Source organism: Penaeus vannamei, chromosome 40, assembly GCF_042767895.1.
Source record: "Penaeus vannamei isolate JL-2024 chromosome 40, ASM4276789v1, whole genome shotgun sequence".
Classification (NCBI taxonomy): domain Eukaryota; kingdom Metazoa; phylum Arthropoda; class Malacostraca; order Decapoda; family Penaeidae; genus Penaeus; species Penaeus vannamei.
The window spans coordinates 11,167,371-11,186,602 of record NC_091588.1 but is presented as its reverse complement, the minus strand read 5'-3'; the positions used below and the strand labels follow the sequence as shown (position 1 = coordinate 11,186,602).

The 19,232-nt window shown below is 36.4% G+C and overlaps 1 protein-coding gene across 1 annotated transcript in view; it reads right to left on the bottom strand.

Moving 5' to 3' along the window:
* Positions 1–2,505, bottom strand: part of LOC138860236 (uncharacterized protein PF3D7_1120000-like) — a 4,655-nt gene extending 2,150 nt beyond the window's left edge. The window contains exon 1 of the mRNA XM_070117435.1: positions 2,500–2,505. Coding sequence (XP_069973536.1) covers positions 2,500–2,505 — 6 coding nt within the window. The remainder of the gene's footprint in view (positions 1–2,499) is intronic.
* Positions 2,506–19,232: the final 16,727 nt, after the last annotated feature.

The following is a 19,232-nucleotide window of genomic DNA, read 5'->3' as shown; positions in this document are numbered from 1 at the left end:
CTTCCTGGGTCTCCTTCTCGGCCTCTTGGGGGACTCCCTGGGTCTCCTTCTCGGGCTCTTGTGGGACTCCCTGGGTTTCCTACTCGGGCTCTTGTGGGACTCCCTGGGTCTCCTTCTCGGTCTCTTGGGCGACTTCCTGGGTCTCCTTTTCGGCCTCTTGGGCGACTTCCTGGATATCCTTCTCGGGCTCTTGTGGGACTTCCTAGGTCTCCTTCTCGGGCTCAAGGGCGACTTCCTGGGTCTCCTTCTCGGCCTCAAGGGCGACTTCCTGGGTCTCCTTCTCGGGCTCTTGGGCGATTTCCTGGGTCTCCTTCTCGGGCTCAAGGGCGACTTCCTGGATCTCCTTCTCGGGCTCTAGGGCGACTTCCTGGATCTCCTTCATCAGCAAAGTCAAGGTCGGTAACCTTGATATTTCCCAGAGTTGCTCCACAATGACTTCGATTATAGTCATTATAATAATCATTATCTTAATCATTAATGTAATTTTCATCATTATAATTATTTTAATAATGATAATGACAATAATGATAATTCTGGAAATAATAACAACAATAATAAGGATTATAATAACAATAATAGCCGTGTTATAATTACTTCTATTATTATTTTTGTTATCATTGTCGTTATTATTATTAGGAAACTCATTAGAATAGTGTTGATTATTGCTATTATTGCAATTATTAGGCAAATCATCATTATAATTATCATTGTATAATTATTATCATAATTATTGTCCTAATTACTCTCATGATTATCATTATTATCGTTATTATCGTCATTATTGACGAGGTTATCATCAAAATCATCATAATTAGCATAATTAATGCTAAGATCATCATAATCATCATTAAACTCGAAAAAGGTTTTTTTTTCGACTCATCTCTCCAAAGGCTGTATTTCACTAGATTTCACCGGTTTTTCGACTTTTGGGATTTTTCTACTTTTAGCCTTTTTCTCATTATAGATGGGCTTTGTAATGATAATTATCATCATTATTGTCATTATCATCATCATTTTTATCATTACTGTCATTATCGCCCTAATCACCCTTAATATAGTCGTTATAATAATCATCATCTTTATTATGAATGTCATTTTCATCATTATAATTGTTTTAATAAGGATAATGACAATAATGATAATTCTGAAAATAATAACAACAATAATAAGGATCATAATAACAATAATAGCCGTGTTATAATTACTTTTATCATTATTTCTGCAATCACTGTCGTTATTATTATTAGGAAAAAAAACATTAGAATAGTGTTGATTATTGCTATTATTGCAATTATTAGGCAAATTATCATTATAATTGTCATTGTATAATCATTATCATAATTATTATCATAATTACTCCCATAATTATCATTATTATCGTCATTATTGTCAGTATTGATGGGATTATCATCAAAATCATGATAATTAGCAGAATTATTACTAAGATCATCATAATCATCCTTTTAACTCGAAAAAAGGGGTTTTCGACTCTCTCCAAAGGCTGTATTTCGCCAGTTTTTCGACTTTTGGGATTTTCTACTTTTAGCCTTTTTCTCATTATAGATGGGCTTGATAATGATAATTATCATCATTGTCATTATCATCATCATTATTATCATTATTGTCATTATCGCCCTAATCACCCTTAATATAGTCATTATAATAATCATCATCTTAATTATTAATGTCATTTTCATCATCTTAATTATTAATGTCATTTTCATCATCATAATTATTTTAATAATGATAATAACAATAATGATAATTCTAGAAATAATAACAATAATAATGATTATAATAACAATAATAGTCATATTATAATTACTTTTAAATTATTATTTCTGTTATCATTGTCGTTATTATTAGTATCATTAGTAGGAAAATCATTAGAATATTGTTGATTATTGCTATTGCAATTATTACGCAAATCATCATTATAATTATCATTGCATAATCAATATCATAATCATTGTGTTAGTTACCCTCATAGTTATCATTATAGTCGTCATTATTGATGGGGTTATCATCAAAATCATTTTAATTAGCAGAACTATTGCTAAAATCATCATAATCATCATTTAAACTCGAAAAAGAGGGGTTTCCGACTCCTCTCCAAAGGCTGTATTTCGCTAATTTGAGATTGTTTTACTTTTAGCCTTTTTCTCCTTATAGATGGGCTTTATAATGATAATTATTATCATTATTGTAGGTGCGTGCTTCACGCGCAGGGTGGTGTGAAGCGATGGTGTTGTAGCATAGATAGTGTTAATTGCTTGCATACCTTCTCGCTTGCAGCTGCCACCGCTGACTAGCCTTATGCGAAAAAGGGAGCAGCGCTGCGTAAGTCTCCCCTGCCAGTTCATAGCCTCTCCATCATCGAGACTTCTGCAGTGCCTCCTCGTGGCCACCTATGGAAACTGGCACCTTGCGGTCCCAGGCTGAACTGTAGGGGATCTCGGAGCAGCAGGATGGCCCCAGAGGTACAGGGCCATGGCCCACCGGCATGTGGACACGCCCTGGCCCTGTACTAACTCCTGCCCCTAAGCCCCTGAGGTCAATGGGAGACTCGGGGGAGGTGGGCCTTGCCAGTCCTCCTCCCCCCCAGAGAATAACCCACTGGCAGTGAAGCACTTAATTGGAAATGCTGGGGGGAGGGGTAATGTCCCTGCTACCCAGCGAGAGAGGCGGGATGCGGGTGCCGTTGGGAGGGTGGCTGCTGGGGCGTGGAATAAGAACGGGAGCTCCTCGTCCTGCCTGCGTCCTGGCAGCCGCCAGCCCAATATGAAGCTTGTGGGGCAAAGCCCTAGGGAACCCCACAGGGGCATGAAGGGTCCCGCAGCCTGCGCCTTTTATGTGGGGCAGCGTCGGCGGGGGTGGCAGAGGTGGCGTCCACCCGGAGCGACTACCCGAGGTGGGAAGTCAGGGAGGGGGCCTGGAACGTCCGCTCTTTGCGTCAGGATGATCGGTTGCCCCTGCTATCGAGGAACTGGGGAGGCTGAGAGGAGGGGCGGCTGCTCTCTCAGAGGTGAGAAGACCTGGCAGCGGCACGACCAGTGCAGGTGGCTTCACCTATTACTGATCAGGCCGCAGCGATGGTCACCATCTCCAGGGAGTAGCCATAGCTGTCTCCGGTAGGCTCCAGCCCTCGGTGGTAGAGGTCACTCCAGTCGATGAGCGTATAATGGTAATGAGACTGAAGCTGTCTTTGGGCTTCATGTCTCTTATTGCTGTGTACGCTCCTACCGATGTTTGTAAACTTGACGTGAAACAGATGTTCTACGCCAAACTTGCATCCGTGGCAGACGGTTGTCCCCGGCGAGATATTCGTATTGTTCTGGGTGACTTCAATCCGGTATCTGGCTGCGATCGAGCTGGCTATGAGATGTCAGTCGGCCCTCATGGTTCGGGAGTTGATACCGGCAGCGAGAATTCCCTCCTTTTCCGGGATTTTGCTAGATCCCAGAAATTGAGGATTTCTGGCTCATGGTATCAGCGCCCAGACCCATATCGTTGGACATGGTACAGCTATGCGGGTAATGCAGCCAAGGAGATTGACCACATTCTCGTTAGCACTTGTTGGAGGATCCTCCAAAACTGCAGGGTCTATAGGAGTGCTGAGTTCTGTGGTACTGACCATAGATTGGTTGTAGCTACCCTCCGGGTACACTTCAAAACTCCCCAGCAGCCCAATGACCACCCTAGGGTGTTTCATCTGGACAGACTGAAGGAGAGGGAGTGTGCTCGGAGGTTTGCTGAGACAATCTCTGATCGGTTCACAGCGCTAGACAATCTGACGGACCCTGTACTTCTGTGGGACACCTTCATGCGTGAAACGCTTGATGCAGCCCAAGATTCGATTGGAGAACGCCCGAGAGCAAGACAGAATTCAATCTCTCAGGAGACACTGGAAGCCACTGATGCTTGCCGTGCGGCTTGTCTGGCAGGGGATCGGGATTTGCACCGTTCTCAGGTGCGCAGAACTCGGTCTCTGTTAAGAAGGGACAAGGAACTGTTTATTAGGAATCTTGCTGAGGAGGTCGAAGGCCATTTCTTAGTAAATGACCTTCGTCCTGCATACCAAGCCCTGAGAAAACTGAACTCCAAGCCCTCTTCACAGGTGACTGCAGTTCGCTTAGTGGGTGGCCAGATCGTCTCAGACCCTGTTGCGGTGAGGGAGCGTTGGGCTGAGTACTTTGAGCAGTTGTATCAGGTTGACCCTCCAACAGTTAACTTGGATGTGGGTAGTGCCGTGATTCCGCTGCCGGACCCACCCATTAGCGAGGACCCTCCCTCCCTAGTTGAGGTTAGGGAGGCGATCTCAAAGCTGAAGAATGGTAAAGCAGCGGGTATTTGCGGCATACCAGCTGAACTGTTAAAGGCTGGTGGTGAACCTATAGCGCGGGGATTACATGCTGTCCTGGCTGCCATCTGGCAGTCCGGTACCATTCCCTCTGACCTGCTGAGGGGTGTGGTCATCCCTCTCTGGAAAGGGAAGGGGGACCGATGGGATTGCAACAATCACCGCGGCAGCACACTGTACCAGGCAAGGTTCTTGCCCGCATCCTTCAGAGGCATATCAGAGACCATCTACAAAGGCATCAGAGGCCAGAGCAATCCGGATTCACTCCTGGTAAGTCCACAATAGACCGTATCCTGGTGCTTCGAGTCATTGTAGAGCGCCGTCGTGAGTTCGGACATGGGTTGCTTGCAGCCTACATCGACCTCAAGAAGGCGTTCGATACAGTGCATCGGGAATCACTTTGGGAGATCCTGAGACTGAGAGGAATTCCAACAAGAATTATTGAACTGCTAGCAAACGTATATACTGGTACTGAAAGTGCTGTGAAGTGTGGTGGGGGCCTGTCGTGCTTGTTTCCTGTCAGTTGAGGAGTGAGGCAAGCTGTGTTCTTGCACCAACTCTTTTCAACACTTGCATGGACTGGATACTAGTAGAGCTACTGATTCAAAGTCCTTGTGGAGCCACACTGGGTAATATTAAGGTTACAGACCTTGAGTTTGCCGATGATGTTGGGATTCTATCTGAGTCTTTGGAAACCTTAGTGGTGTCCCTGGATGCATTTAGTAATGAAGTGAAGCCCTTGGGTGTAGAGGTCTCCTGGACCAAGAGCAAGATCCAGGAACTTTGGGACTTGGTAGGAGAAGCTGTTGAGTGGGTGCGTGGTTGCGGCGAGGACATGTGAAGTGACAGAGAGGTTTTACATAGGTTGGTAGTGCAGTTGATAACTGTGGGCTGTGAGATGAGGAAGTGAGCAGACGGATTGGGCTGGCAGCAGGGGTGATGAAGTCTGTGGACAAGAGTATTTTTGATATTTTTTTGGGTGTGCAGAAGGAGCAAGGTACGGGTTTTGAGGTAAATGTGTAATTGTAAATGTAATGTGTGTGTGTCCGCTCCATTCCCGTGAGTTTATCCCCCCCCCTGAAGGCCTTGATTCCTGTTTATGTTTATGTTGTGTAGTTTGGTAGTTATTTTGATTTGTGTTTGCCATTGATGTTAGTTTGTTTTAGAGGGTAGGCGAATGTTTATAAGAGAAAGGGCAAATGTGTAAAAGGATTATTTAGAGGAAGAGTGTTTAGCATGAGAGAGAGAGGAAGGAAGTTTTATTTGAATAATGTAAGAAAGACAGTATGAGTTTGGGCCGTTTATTACGTAGGGTCCATGACTAGTAATGATATGAGAATGAGCACTGAAAGCCAAAAAGAAATAATCTGCTAATTTTATTGAGTAGATATTTTTTTTAAAAAAAAGGGTTTGGTTAGGTTAGGTTAGGTTAGGCTCAAATTTGACCAGGAGACTCCAAATTTCGTTTTCTCACATAAACTTGATCGTAAATCAGTTTAATCGACGATAGGTTACATTAGCTGAAATTTGGGGAGGTTAGGTTAGGTTAGGTTAGGTTAGGCTCAAATTTGACCAGGAGACTCCAAATTTCGTTTTCTCACATAAACTTGATCGTAAATCAGTTTAATCGACGATAGGTTACATTAGCTGAAATTTGGGGAGGTTAGGTTAGGTTAGGTTAGGTTAGGCTCAAATTTGACCAGTCGACTCCAAATTTCGTTTTCTCACATAAACTTGATCGTAAATCAGATTAATCGACGATAGTTTAAATTTTCTGAAATTTGGGGAGGTTAGGTTAGCTTAGTTTAGGTTAGGTTAGGTTAGGTTAGGTTAGGTTAGGCTCAAATTTGACCAGGAGACTCCAAATTTCGTTTTCTCACATAAACTTGATCGTAAATCAGTTTAATCGACGATAGGTTACATTAGCTGAAATTTGGACAGGGTAGGTTAGGTTAGGTTAGGTTGGGATAGGTTAGGTTGGGCTCAAATTTGACCAGGAGACTCCAAATTTCGTTTTCTCACATAAACTTGATCGTATATCAGTTTATTCGACGATAGGTTACATTAGCTGAAATTTGGGGAGGTTAGGTTAGGTTAGGTTAGGTTAGGTTAGGCTCAAATTTGACCAGGAGACTCCAAATTTCGTTTTCTCACATAAACTTGATCGTAAATCAGTTTAATCGACGATAGGTTACATTAGCTATAATTTTGGGAGGTAAAGTTAAGTTAGGTTAGGTTAAGTTTGGTTAGGCTCAAATTTGACCAGGAGACTCCACATTTCCTTTTCTCACATAAACTTGATCGTAAATCAGTTTAATCGACGATAGGTTACATTAGCTGAAATTTGGGGAGGTTAGGTTAGGTTAGGTTAGGTTAGGTTAGGTTAGGCTCAAATTTGACCAGGAGACTCCAAATTTCGTTTTCTCACATAAACTTGATCGTAAATCAGTTTAATCGACGATAGGTTACATTAGCTGAAATTTGGGGAGGTTAGGTTAGGTTAGGTTAGGTTAGGCTCAAATTTGACCAGGAGACTCCAAATTTCGTTTTCTCACATAAACTTGATCGTAAATCAGTTTAATCGACGATAGGTTACATTAGCTGAAATTTCGGGAGGTTAGGTTAGGTTAGGTTAGGTTAGGCTCAAATTTGACCAGGAGACTCCAAATTTCGTTTTCTCACATAAACTTGATCGTAAATCAGTTTAATCGACGATAGGTTACATTAGCTGAAATTTGGGGAGGTTAGGTTAGGTTAGGTTAGGTTAGGTTAGGCTCAAATTTGACCAGGAGACTCCAAATTTCGTTTTCTCACATAAACTTGATCGTAAATCAGTTTAATCGACGATAGGTTACATTAACTGAAATTTGGGGATGTTAGGTTAGCTTAGCTTAGCTTAGGTTAGGTTAGGTTAGGTGAGGCTCAAATTTGACCAGGAGACTCCAAATTTCGTTTTCTCACATAAACTTGATCGTAAATCAGTTTAATCGACGATAGGTTACATTAGCTGAAATTTGGGGAGGTTAGGTTAGGTTAGGTTAGGTTAGGCTCAAATTTGACCAGGAGACTCCAAATTTCGTTTTCTCACATAAACTTGATCGTAAATCAGTTTAATCGACGATAGGTTACATTAGCTGAAATTTGGGGAGGTTAGGTTAGGTTAGGTTAGGTTAGGTTAGGTTAGGTTAGGTTAGGTTAGGCTCAAATTTGACCAGGAGACTCCAAATTTCGTTTTCTCACATAAACTTGATCGTAAATCAGTTTAATCGACGATAGGTTACATTAGCTGAAATTTGGGGAGGTTAGGTTAGGTTAGGTTAGGTTAGGTTAGGTTAGGCTCAAATTTGACCAGGAGACTCCAAATTTCGTTTTCTCACATAAACTTGATCGTAAATCAGTTTAATCGACGATAGGTTACATTAGCTGAAATTTGGGGAGGTTAGGTTAGGTTAGGTTAGGTTAGGTTAGGTTAGGTTAGGCTCAAATTTGACCAGGAGACTCCAAATTTCGTTTTCTCACATAAACTTGATCGTAAATCAGTTTAATCGACGATAGGTTACATTAGCTGAAATTTGGGGAGGTTAGGTTAGGTTAGGTTAGGCTCAAATTTGACCAGGAGACTCCAAATTTCGTTTTCTCACATAAACTTGATCGTAAATCAGTTTAATCGACGATAGGTTACATTAGCTGAAATTTGGGGAGGTTAGGTTAGGTTAGGTTAGGCTCAAATTTGACCAGGAGACTCCAAATTTCGTTTTCTCACATAAACTTGATCGTAAATCAGTTTAATCGACGATAGGTTACATTAGCTGAAATTTGGGGAGGTTAGGTTAGGTTAGGTTAGGTTAGGTTAGGCTCAAATTTGACCAGGAGACTCCAAATTTCGTTTTCTCACATAAACTTGATCGTAAATCAGTTTAATCGACGATAGGTTACATTAGCTGAAATTTGGGGAGGTTAGGTTAGGTTAGGTTAGGCTCAAATTTGACCAGGAGACTCCAAATTTCGTTTTCTCACATAAACTTGATCGTAAATCAGTTTAATCGACGATAGGTTACATTAGCTGAAATTTGGGGAGGTTAGGTTAGGTTAGGTTAGGCTCAAATTTGACCAGGAGACTCCAAATTTCGTTTTCTCACATAAACTTGATCGTAAATCAGTTTAATCGACGATAGGTTACATTAGCTGAAATTTGGGGAGGTTAGGTTAGGTTAGGTTAGGTTAGGTTAGGTTAGGCTCAAATTTGACCAGGAGACTCCAAATTTCGTTTTCTCACATAAACTTCATCGTAAATCTGTTTAATCGACGAGGTTTAGTTAGGTTATGTTAGGTTAGATTACGTTAGGTTAGGTTTGGTTAGGGTAGGCTTAATTTGACCAGGAGACTCCAAATTTCGTTTTCTCACATAAACTTCATCGTAAATTAGTTTAATCGACGATAGGTTACATTAGCTGAAATTTGGGGAGGTTAGGTTAGGTTAGGTTAGGTTAGGTTAGGTTAGGCTCAAATTTGACCAGGAGACTCCAAATTTCGTTTTCTCACATAAACTTGATCGTAAATCAGTTTAATCGACGATAGGTTACATTAGCTGAAATTTGGGGAGGTTAGGTTAGGTTAGGTTAGGTTAGGTTAGGCTCAAATTTGACCAGGAGACTCCAAATTTCGTTTTCTCACATAAACTTGATCGTAAATCAGTTTAATCGACGATAGGTTACATTAGCTGAAATTTGGGGAGGTTAGGTTACTTTAGGTTAGGTTAGGTTAGGTTAGGTTAGGCTCAAATTTCACCAGGAGACTCCAAATTTCGTTTTCTCACATAAACTTGATCGTAAATTAGTTTAATCGACGATAGGTAACATTAATTGAAATTTGGGCAGGTTTGGTTAGGTTAGGTTAGGGTAGGTTAGGTTAGACTCAAATTTGACCAGGAGAATCCTAATTTCGTTTTCTCACATAAACGAGATTGTAAATCAGTTTAATCGACGATAGGTTACATTAGCTGAAATTTGGGGAGGTTAGGTTAGGTTAGGTTAGGTTAGGCTCAAATTTGACCAGGAGACTCCAAATGTCGTTTTCTCACAAAAACTTGATCGTAAATCAGTTTAATCGACGATTGGTTACATTAGCTGAAATTTGGGGAGCTTTGGTTAGGTTAGGTTAGGTTAGGTTAGGTTAGCCTCAAATTTGACCAGGAGACTCCAAATTTCTTTTTCTCACATAGACTTGATCGTAAATCAGTTTAATCGACGATAGGTTACATTAGCTGAAATTTGGGGAGGTTAGGTTAGGTTAGGCTAGGTTAGGTTAGGCTAGGCTCAAATTTGACCAGGAGACTCCAAATTTCGTTTTCTCACATAAACTTGATCGTAAATCAGTTTAATCGACGATAGGTTACATTAGCTGAAATTTGGGGAGGTAAGGTTAGGTTAGGTTAGGTTAGGTTAGGTTAGGTTAGGTTAGGCTCAAATTTGACCAGGAGACTCCAAATTTCGTTTTCCACATAAACTTGATCGTAAATCAGTTTAATCGACGATAGGTTACATTAGCTGAAATTTGGGGACGTTAGGTTAAGTTAGTTTAGGTTAGGCTCAAATTTGACCAGGAGACTCCAAATTTCGTTTTCTCACATAAACTTGATCGTAAATCAGTTTAATCGACGATAGGTTACATTAGCTGAAATTTGGGGAGGTAAGGTTAGGTTTCGTTAGGTTAGGTTAGGTTAGGCTCAAATTTGACCAGGAGACTCCAAATTTCGTTTTCTCACATAAACTTGATCGTAAATCAGTTTAATCGACGATAGGTTACATTAGCTGAAATTTGGGGAGGTTAGGTTAGGTTAGGTTAGGTTAGGCTCAAATTTGACCAGGAGACTCCAAATTTCGTTTTCTCACATAAACTTGATCGTAAATCAGTTTAATCGACGATAGGTTACATTAGCTGAAATTTGGGGATGTTAGGTTAGCTTAGCTTAGCTTAGGTTAGGTTAGGTTAGGTTAGGCTCAAATTTGACCAGGAGACTCCAAATTTCGTTTTCTCACATAAACTTGATCGTAAATCAGTTTAATCGACGATAGGTTACATTAGCTGAAATTTGGGGAGGTTAGGTTAGGTTAGGTTAGGTTAGGTTAGGTTAGGCTCAAATTTGACCAGGAGACTCCAAATTTCGTTTTCTCACATAAACTTAATCGTAAATCAGTTTAATCGACGATAGGTTACATTAGCTGAAATTTGGGGAGGTAAGGTTAGGTTAGGTTAGGTTAGGCTCAAATTTGACCAGGAGACTCCAAATTTCGTTTTCTCACATAAACTTGATCGTAAATCAGTTTAATCGACGATAGGTTACATTAGCTGAAATTTGGGGAGGTTAGGTTAGGTTAGGTTAGGTTAGGTTAGGACCAAATTGCAGCTAATGTAACCTATCCTGGATTAAACTGATTTACGATCAAGTTTAATCCAGAATTGTCATCATTACAAGCAGTATTGTTTTTAACATCATCATTGTTTATATTATTATCACAAATATTATTAGTTAATATTATGTTAGTGATGTTTTATGTGTCATAACAGTAGTAGTGATATTTGTCATAACAGCCGTAATATTATCATAATGATGCAATTCTCTTGAAAGTAATAATGATGATAATAGTGATTATAATAAATGTTTATATATATATATATATATATATATATATATATATATATATATATTATATATATATATATATATATATACAAGTTTCTCCTATGTAGTCTCAGAATTCTTGTTTTCTTACGTATACTGCGTTCAAAGAAAACAGTGATCTTTGTCTCATGTTCTATTTCTTTTTTTCTCTCTCTTTCTCCCTTCTTCTTTCTTTTAACAGATCTCTATATTATGATTAAATTTTTTTTAAGTATTTAGGATGTGTTAATGGTGCTATTTTGCCACAAAAAATAGGCTTATTCATATGATGCCTGTGGTTGGTAAAATTGTATGTATATTTATCTGTATCTATATTCATCAATCAACCAATCATTCAAAGGGACTAAACGACCAAGATATTGCACATCCTGTATTGGAAGATATGAAAAGTGACACTACTGAGTCAACACACCAAAATGTTTAGTTTGTAGGAAAATTATGTATATTTTTTTGATCTTGCAAGTGTACATTTATTTTGCTTTGTTGTCATTTTCCTTTTTTGGCAATTTGATTAATAGATTTTTACTTCTGTGTAATGATCTCTTCAAATACCTTTAGTTTATTTCTATTTTTGCTTGGACAAATGATGGCAACATATGTATGTGCTAAATTATGCTTTAAAAAGAAGCCCCGATGCCCAGGCTGTACCAAGAAAAAGAAAGCGATTTCGTATCAGATTGCGTTAGAATTGCAGACTTAAGACTTTTATCATAATTCTGAATTAATAAAGTGGAGAAATTTGAACGAAGGTGGAAAAATTAAAATTTTTAACGGTTGTATGTATCAACGGGCCGCCTTCATTTTGGTGCTAAAATTGGTGTCGGATGTTTTACAATACAGTGAAAGGATAAGGTTGCTATGGCAAAAAGTTTTTCAGGAGCTGATAGTGTCAAACTTCATAATTTCTTCCAGCTCACGTCTAGATTGAAATGTACGTGTAGGTCGTTATGAAACAAACAATAGCTCTCATGGTTGGAGAAACAGCGCGGCCGACAGTAAAAAACACATACAAAATAAATAATCAGCTTTTTAAATAGGTTGTAACAAATCCCTTTTTAAATTTATGTCTTGAAGAGACATGTTAGAGGGAGACTTCACCATCCATTTATTGGCGTGTGTATATATGGGAACGTGTGTCTATATAAGAAGAATGATAGTATAGAAGACGGATGTGGGGAAAAGAGCGAAAAAGTGTAAATGCGTATGTGTGTGTTGGTAAGGGGGAACTGAGACGAGGAGAGGCGTGTGCAGTGGATTCCCCTAACGCAATAAGCAGATAACCCCTTTGATAAAATAAGTAAAAAGAAATAAAAAATTGTGCCATTAGAGCGGTACTGGGTTGTCAACTACCCTTTTAGCATTCTCTTTCAATCATTGCAAATTCGGGCGTTTGATAAAAATAGCATGTTTTAAAAAATTTTTTTTTTGAATAGTTAAACGAATTTATGAAAAACAATAAAACAAACGATGTAGTCAAATGACACTAAAATACGAAAATAAAATGAAACAAGACAATAAAACAAATCATGAAATAAGGTAAAATACAATCCAATAAAATGTACGGTAAAGCAAAAGGAACTTGAAACATCAATAGAACGGTAAAAAAAAAAAAGAACATTAAAACAAACGATGAAACAAAATACACAATATATTAAAAAAACTGAACATAAAAACGGGAAACACAGTAAAACACAAACGAATAATCAAAATCCGAAAATGATAACAAGATATGCAGGTCAACGAGGTCATTTTATCGAATAAATACCTGCCAATTTTTTCACAACCTATGTAAATATCTCCACGACCCTTATATCTAAGACAGGTGAAAGCCCATTCCGGGGTTCCACGGAATGGGGTTTTCCCCCTTTTTTGTGTACTTACCATGTTGTTTGTGGGGGGGAATATTAAAACGTTTTTTTTTTTTTTTCAAGATAGATAAAACAAATCTTAAAACCCCTATGTATGAAAATTTTAATCTAAATTAATGTAATAAAATAAGTTCTGAAAATCCATAAAAAAAACTAAATCAAAAAAAAAAGGACAAAAACAACCAATATCAAAATCACTCAAGATACTTTATATGAAACACTTAAATGAGCCCAAAATTTAAAAAACAAAATATTTTAATTAATTGAGATTTAAGACTTTTAAAATTAAATGGTCCTCAGATCATTAAAAGAATATATTTATAAAAGTCTTAACATAAAATTTTAAGTACCATCCTCTGGGGTAAACATAAAGCAATACAAAAAAAAAAAAAAAAAAAAATAAAATTTTTTATTTGGTTGAGAAAAAAAAAAAATGTTTGGCAGAGGAACTGCGCGGCATCCTCCTCACTTCGCTAGATAAACGCCCCTTTTTTCGGGGGGCTGTTGTTGATTTCCGAGTTCGGAGAAAGCGTCACTTTGTAGAGCATAATCCACTGGGTAAAGGGGGGACGTCAGTAAGGTAACCCAACAACCCCCTTGGAAATAGTAGGGCAAAATAACGCCACCTCTTTTTCCACCTCGTTTGCCCGTGGGGGGGGTAAGGGATGAGAAGATATTTCATTGTTGTTTCATTACCTCCTGGAGTGATCGTTAGATATTTGGTGAAGACGATCACTACAAGGTTTTGATCCTCATCCTACCCCACACACACCATTTGTTGAATAATCATTTATTTTCATGGGAAATGTTACAAAAGAATCTATCAAATAATAAAATAAAAAGATAAACCTAAAATACGGTTTTGCCAAAAGAGGAGCAAAAATGGGATTAGCGCCCTCTTTTGGTGGCCTTGGCTCACCGTGACAACAGGCAAATTTGCATTCAGCATCTCCAAATTGTCCTATAATACTTAAGTTAATGTTGTTACGTTAAGTAAAAGCGGACCTCATATTCCAGTAAAGCCATGATTTATGGCTCACAGTCTATGACGCAAGTGAACACGATAAAATGATATTTATCCATATTTTTGGGTATATGGCAAATAAAGATAATTGCAAGCTAATTACTCGTTGGAAGCAGGGGCAGTTGTCTCTTTTTGAAGCCATGGATGAAGTAGTCAATATAGATGCTGCAGATATCGTTGCTTCATTCGCCTCCAGTAACTGTAATTCCTTGACTATCAAGATTTCAATAGAACTTTCAAGTTTTGTGTCCACATTTGAAAAGATTGGCCATATATGCTTTACTTAACACACGCGCACACACACATAATTATTATTATTATTGATATAATTTTTATTGTTTTTTTAATGATTATTATTATCATTAACAATGGCTTCATCATTATCATTACTATCGTTATTCTTATCATTATTATTACTATTTATATTGTCATTATTATTGGTATCATACTGATTATTGTCATTTTATTGTTATCATAGTGATTGTTATTATCGTTGTTATCGTTAATGTTATCATTATTACTATCAGTATTGTTATCATTGTCATTATCATTAATTTATTTTTAAAAATTTTTTGTTATCATTATTATCAACTTTATTATTATCATCCTTTTACTATTGCTACTGCTATCAAAATTTTTTTGTCATTTTTCCCCATTACTGTTATCATTTTTTTATTATTATTTTTTTTATTATTATCTTTTATTTTGTCATTTTCCCTATTATTGTTATTATTATTGTTGTTGATATCATCATCATCCTCATTATTATCTTTATTATCATAATTTTTATTATCATTGTCATCATCAAAATTTTTTATTATTATAGATCATTATCATTAGAGTCCGGTGGCAGAGGGGTATCCCGGACTTAAAAAAATATACAATGGGTTTGTTGTTTCTAGTAGATCTGAAACTACCGATGATAAATTTAGAAAAACGCAAATTCGCACCCTTGAAGTTTTTTTTTTTTGTGACCGATATTCGAAAGGGCCCGCTGCCGTTGATGATAATAACAAAGTCGATAATAATAACAATAATATTATATTAATAACCCTAATAATCATTATCATTAATAGCTAAAACTCCCCTTTTTTTGTCTCAGGATCCGGGTTTTTTTGGTTTCTTATTCTAATTTTTTCGGGGGCTAGAAATCGACTGAAACATATTTCATATACTTCCGGTGATATTTTCACTAGATATCCCTTTACGCGAGGGACATAATAGTATTATTATTATAAATAATTATACTATATATTGATGCCTTTCAGATGTGTAGAAAAATGGTGCTATCTTTCTCTTCATTTTAGTTAAGTATTTTGATATTTTCATTTTTCGTGTTTATTTTCACTTCATGAAAAATAACTATGTTACTTTGGGGCATTTTCCCTTTTATACAGATTTTTTTTTTTTTCGAGTGTTGGATATTAAAAGATGGTATATAATTGAAAAAAAAAATCTAATTATTGCGCAAATTTTCAATATTTTGTGCTCCATGATGTTGAAATATGCTCTCTTCATTTTCTTTTGGCATCTAAAAAAAATACATACCTCATTATCTTTTAAAGGGAAATATTTATGTATAATAGATTCAATATGGCAATGACCTAAAAAAAAAAAGAATCTGTATAAAGGAATAGCCCAAAGTAACAAAATTTTTTTTTCAGGGAAGTGAAAATAAAACAACAAAAAATTTCCCAACTAAAATAAAGGGAAAAAGAAAACACCTTTGCTACACTTTAAAAATCAATATATAGAATAATTATTTATAATAATAATACAAATTTTTCCCTCGCAAATAAAAATTCACCGGAAGTATATAAATATGTTTCATTTTTTAAAAATTTTAAAATATTAAACCCCGGAAGGGGGAAAAAAAAATAATTTTGAAATGAAAAATGATTATTGGATTTTTAAATAAATATTATTGTTATTATTATCGACTTTGTTTTTTAAGGCGCGGTTTTTTCAATATCGGTCAAAAAAAAAAACAAACTTAAAGGGTGCAAACTTTCCCTCGATGATTCATCTCGGTAGTTTCAGATCCCAAAAAACAAAATTTATTTTTTTCAAGCCCGGGATACTCTCTCTCTCCCAAAGGTCTAATGATAATTTACAGATGATACAACTATAATAAAAAAAAATTATGATGATGACAATGATAATAAAAATTATGATAATAAAGATAATAATGATGATGATGATGATATCAACAACAATAAAAAAACAATAATGGGGAAAAAAGTGACAAAATAATGATAATAATAAAAAAAAAAAATAATAACAATCCCCAAAGTAAGGGGGAAAAATGAAAAAAATTATGATAGCAGTAGCAATAGTAATAAGGATGATAATAATAAAGTTAATAATAATGATAACAAAAATTTAAATAATAACATTAATGATAATGACAAGGGTAACAATACTGATAGTAATAATGATAACATTAACGATAACAAATAATAAAATCACTATGTAACAATAATAATGACAATAACAATAAAATAATAAAAATAAAATAGTAATAATAATGATAAGAATAACGATAGTAATGATAATGATGAAGCCATTGTTAATGATAATAATAATCATTAAAAAAACAAAAAAAATTATATCAATAATAATAATAATTATGTGGGTTGGCTTTTTTTAAGAAAAACATATATGGAATCTTTTCAAATGTGGACACAAAACTTGAAAGTTCTATTGAAAGTAGTCAAGGAATTACAGTTACTGGGGGGCAAAAAAATTCTGCAGCATCTATATTGACTACTTCATCCATGGTTTAAAAAAGAGACAACTGCCCCTGTTTTAAACAGTAATTAGCTTGCAATTATCTTTATTTCCCCCATATCCCCCAAAAATATGGATAAATATCATTTTATCGTGTTCACTTTCGTCATAGACTGTGACCATAAACCCTTGGCTTTACTGGAATATGAGGTCCCCTTTTACTTAACGTAACAACATTAACTTAAGTATTATAGGACAATTTGGAGATGCTGAATGCAAATTTGCCTTTTGTCACGGGGGACCGAAGGCCACCAAAAAAAACGCTAATCCCTTTTTTGCTCCCCCCTTTTGGAAAAAGTATTTTGGGTTTTTATCTTTTTTTTTTTTTTGATAGATTCTTTTGTAACTTTTCCCCCATGAAAATAAATGATTATTCAACAAATGGTGTGTGGGGGTGGGATGAGGATCAACACCTTGTAGTGATCGTCTTCACCAAATATCTAACGATCACTCCAGGAGGTAATGAAACAACAATAAAATATCTTCTCATACCTCTAACTCCCCCCCGGGCAAACGAAAAAAAAACGATGACCTCAAGGTGGCAACAGCCATTCCTGGTGGAACACACGAGGTGGCGTTATTTTGCCCTACTTTTTCCCAAAGGGGGGGTTGTTGGGTTCCCCTTTTGACGTCCCCCCTTTCCCCAAATGGTTTATGCTCTACAAAGTGACGCTTTCTCCGAACTCGGAAATCAACAACAGACCCCGAGAAAAAGGGCGTTTATCTAGCAAAGTGAGGGGGGTTCGCGCACTTCCCTTTTAAAACATTTTTTTTTTTTTCTTAACCAAATAAATAATTTACTTGTTTTTTTTTTGTATTGCTTTATGTTTCCCCCCCGAGGATGGTACTCTTTAATTTTATGTTAAGACTTTTATAAATATATTCTTTTAATGATCTGAGGTCCTTTTTAATTTTAAAAGTTTTTAAATCTCAATTAATTAAAATATTTTGTTTTTTAAAATTTGGTTTAATTTAAAGGGTTTTCATATAAAGTATCTTGAGTGATTTTGATATTGGTTTTTTTTGCCCAATTATTTTGTTTTAAATTTTTTTTATGGTTTTTTCATTTGAACTTATTTTATTACTTACTTAAATTAAAAATTTTTCATACATAGGGGTTTTTTAAGATTTTTTTTATCTATTTTTAAAAAAAAAAAACGTTTTACACTTTTCCCCCGCCCACAAACAACATGGTAAGTACACACACAAAGAAGGTGAGAAGCCCATTCCGTGGAACTCCGGAAAGGGCTTTCCCCTGTCTTAGATATAAGTGGTCGTGGAGATAGTTACTATAGGTTTAAAAAAATAATTGGTCGGGTATTTATTCGAAAAAAGTGACCTCGTTGACCTGCATATCTTGTTATCATCTTCGGGTTTTTATTATATCTTTGTGTTTTTTATTTTTTTGTTTTTTTTAATGTATTAAGTTATTTTGTTTCATCGTTTGTTTTACAGTGTTCTGTTCTTTTTTTACCTTTCATTGATGTTTCAAGTTCCTTTTGCTTTACCGTTCATTTTATTGGATTGTATTTTACCTTATTTCATGATTTGTTTTATTGTCTTCTTTTTCATTTTTTTTTTTCGTATTTTAGTGTCATTTTACTACATCGTTTTTTTTTATTGTGTTTCATAAATTCGTTTAACTATTCAAAAATAAATATTTTAAAACATGCTGCTTTTATCAAACGCCCGAATTTGAAATGTTTTAAAAGAGAATGCTAAAAGGGTAGTTGACAACCCAGCTACCAAAAACCTCAAGGGAAAATTTTTTTTAAAATTTCTTTTTGCTTATTTTATCAAAGTGGTTATCTGCTTATTTTGCGTTAGAGGAATCTCACTGCACCCCCCTCCCTCGTCTCAGTTCACCCTTCCCAAAAACACACACATACTGCATTTACATTTTTTCCCTTCCTTTCCCCCCATCCGTCTTCTATACTATCATTTTTCCCCAATATGAACACGTTCCCATATATACACACGCCAACTAAATGGTTTGGTGACAGTGGCTCCTCTCTAAAAATGTCTCTTCAAGACATAATTGAAAAAGGTATTTGTTACAACCTACTTTAAAATGCTGATTATTTATTTTGTACTGTGTTTTTTTTACTGTCCCGCGCTGTTTCTCCAACCATGGGGCTCATTGTTCCTGTTTCATAACGACCTCCCGTACATTTAATCTAGACGTGAGCTGGAAAAAATTACTGAATTTTTGACACTATCAGCTCCTAAAAATTTCTTTTTTGCCTTTTACCAACTCTTATCCTTTCACTGTATTGTAAAACACCCGGGACACCAACTTTGAAAAATGACAGTCTGCAATTCTAACGCAATCTGATACGAAATCGCTTTCTATTTCTTGGTACAGCCTGGGCATCGGGGCTTTTTTTTAAACGCAAAATTTTAAAATAAATACATATGTTGCCATCATTTGTCCAAGCAAAAATAGAAATAAACTACAGGTATTTAAAGAGATCATTACACAGACAGAAAAACCCCATTAATCAAATT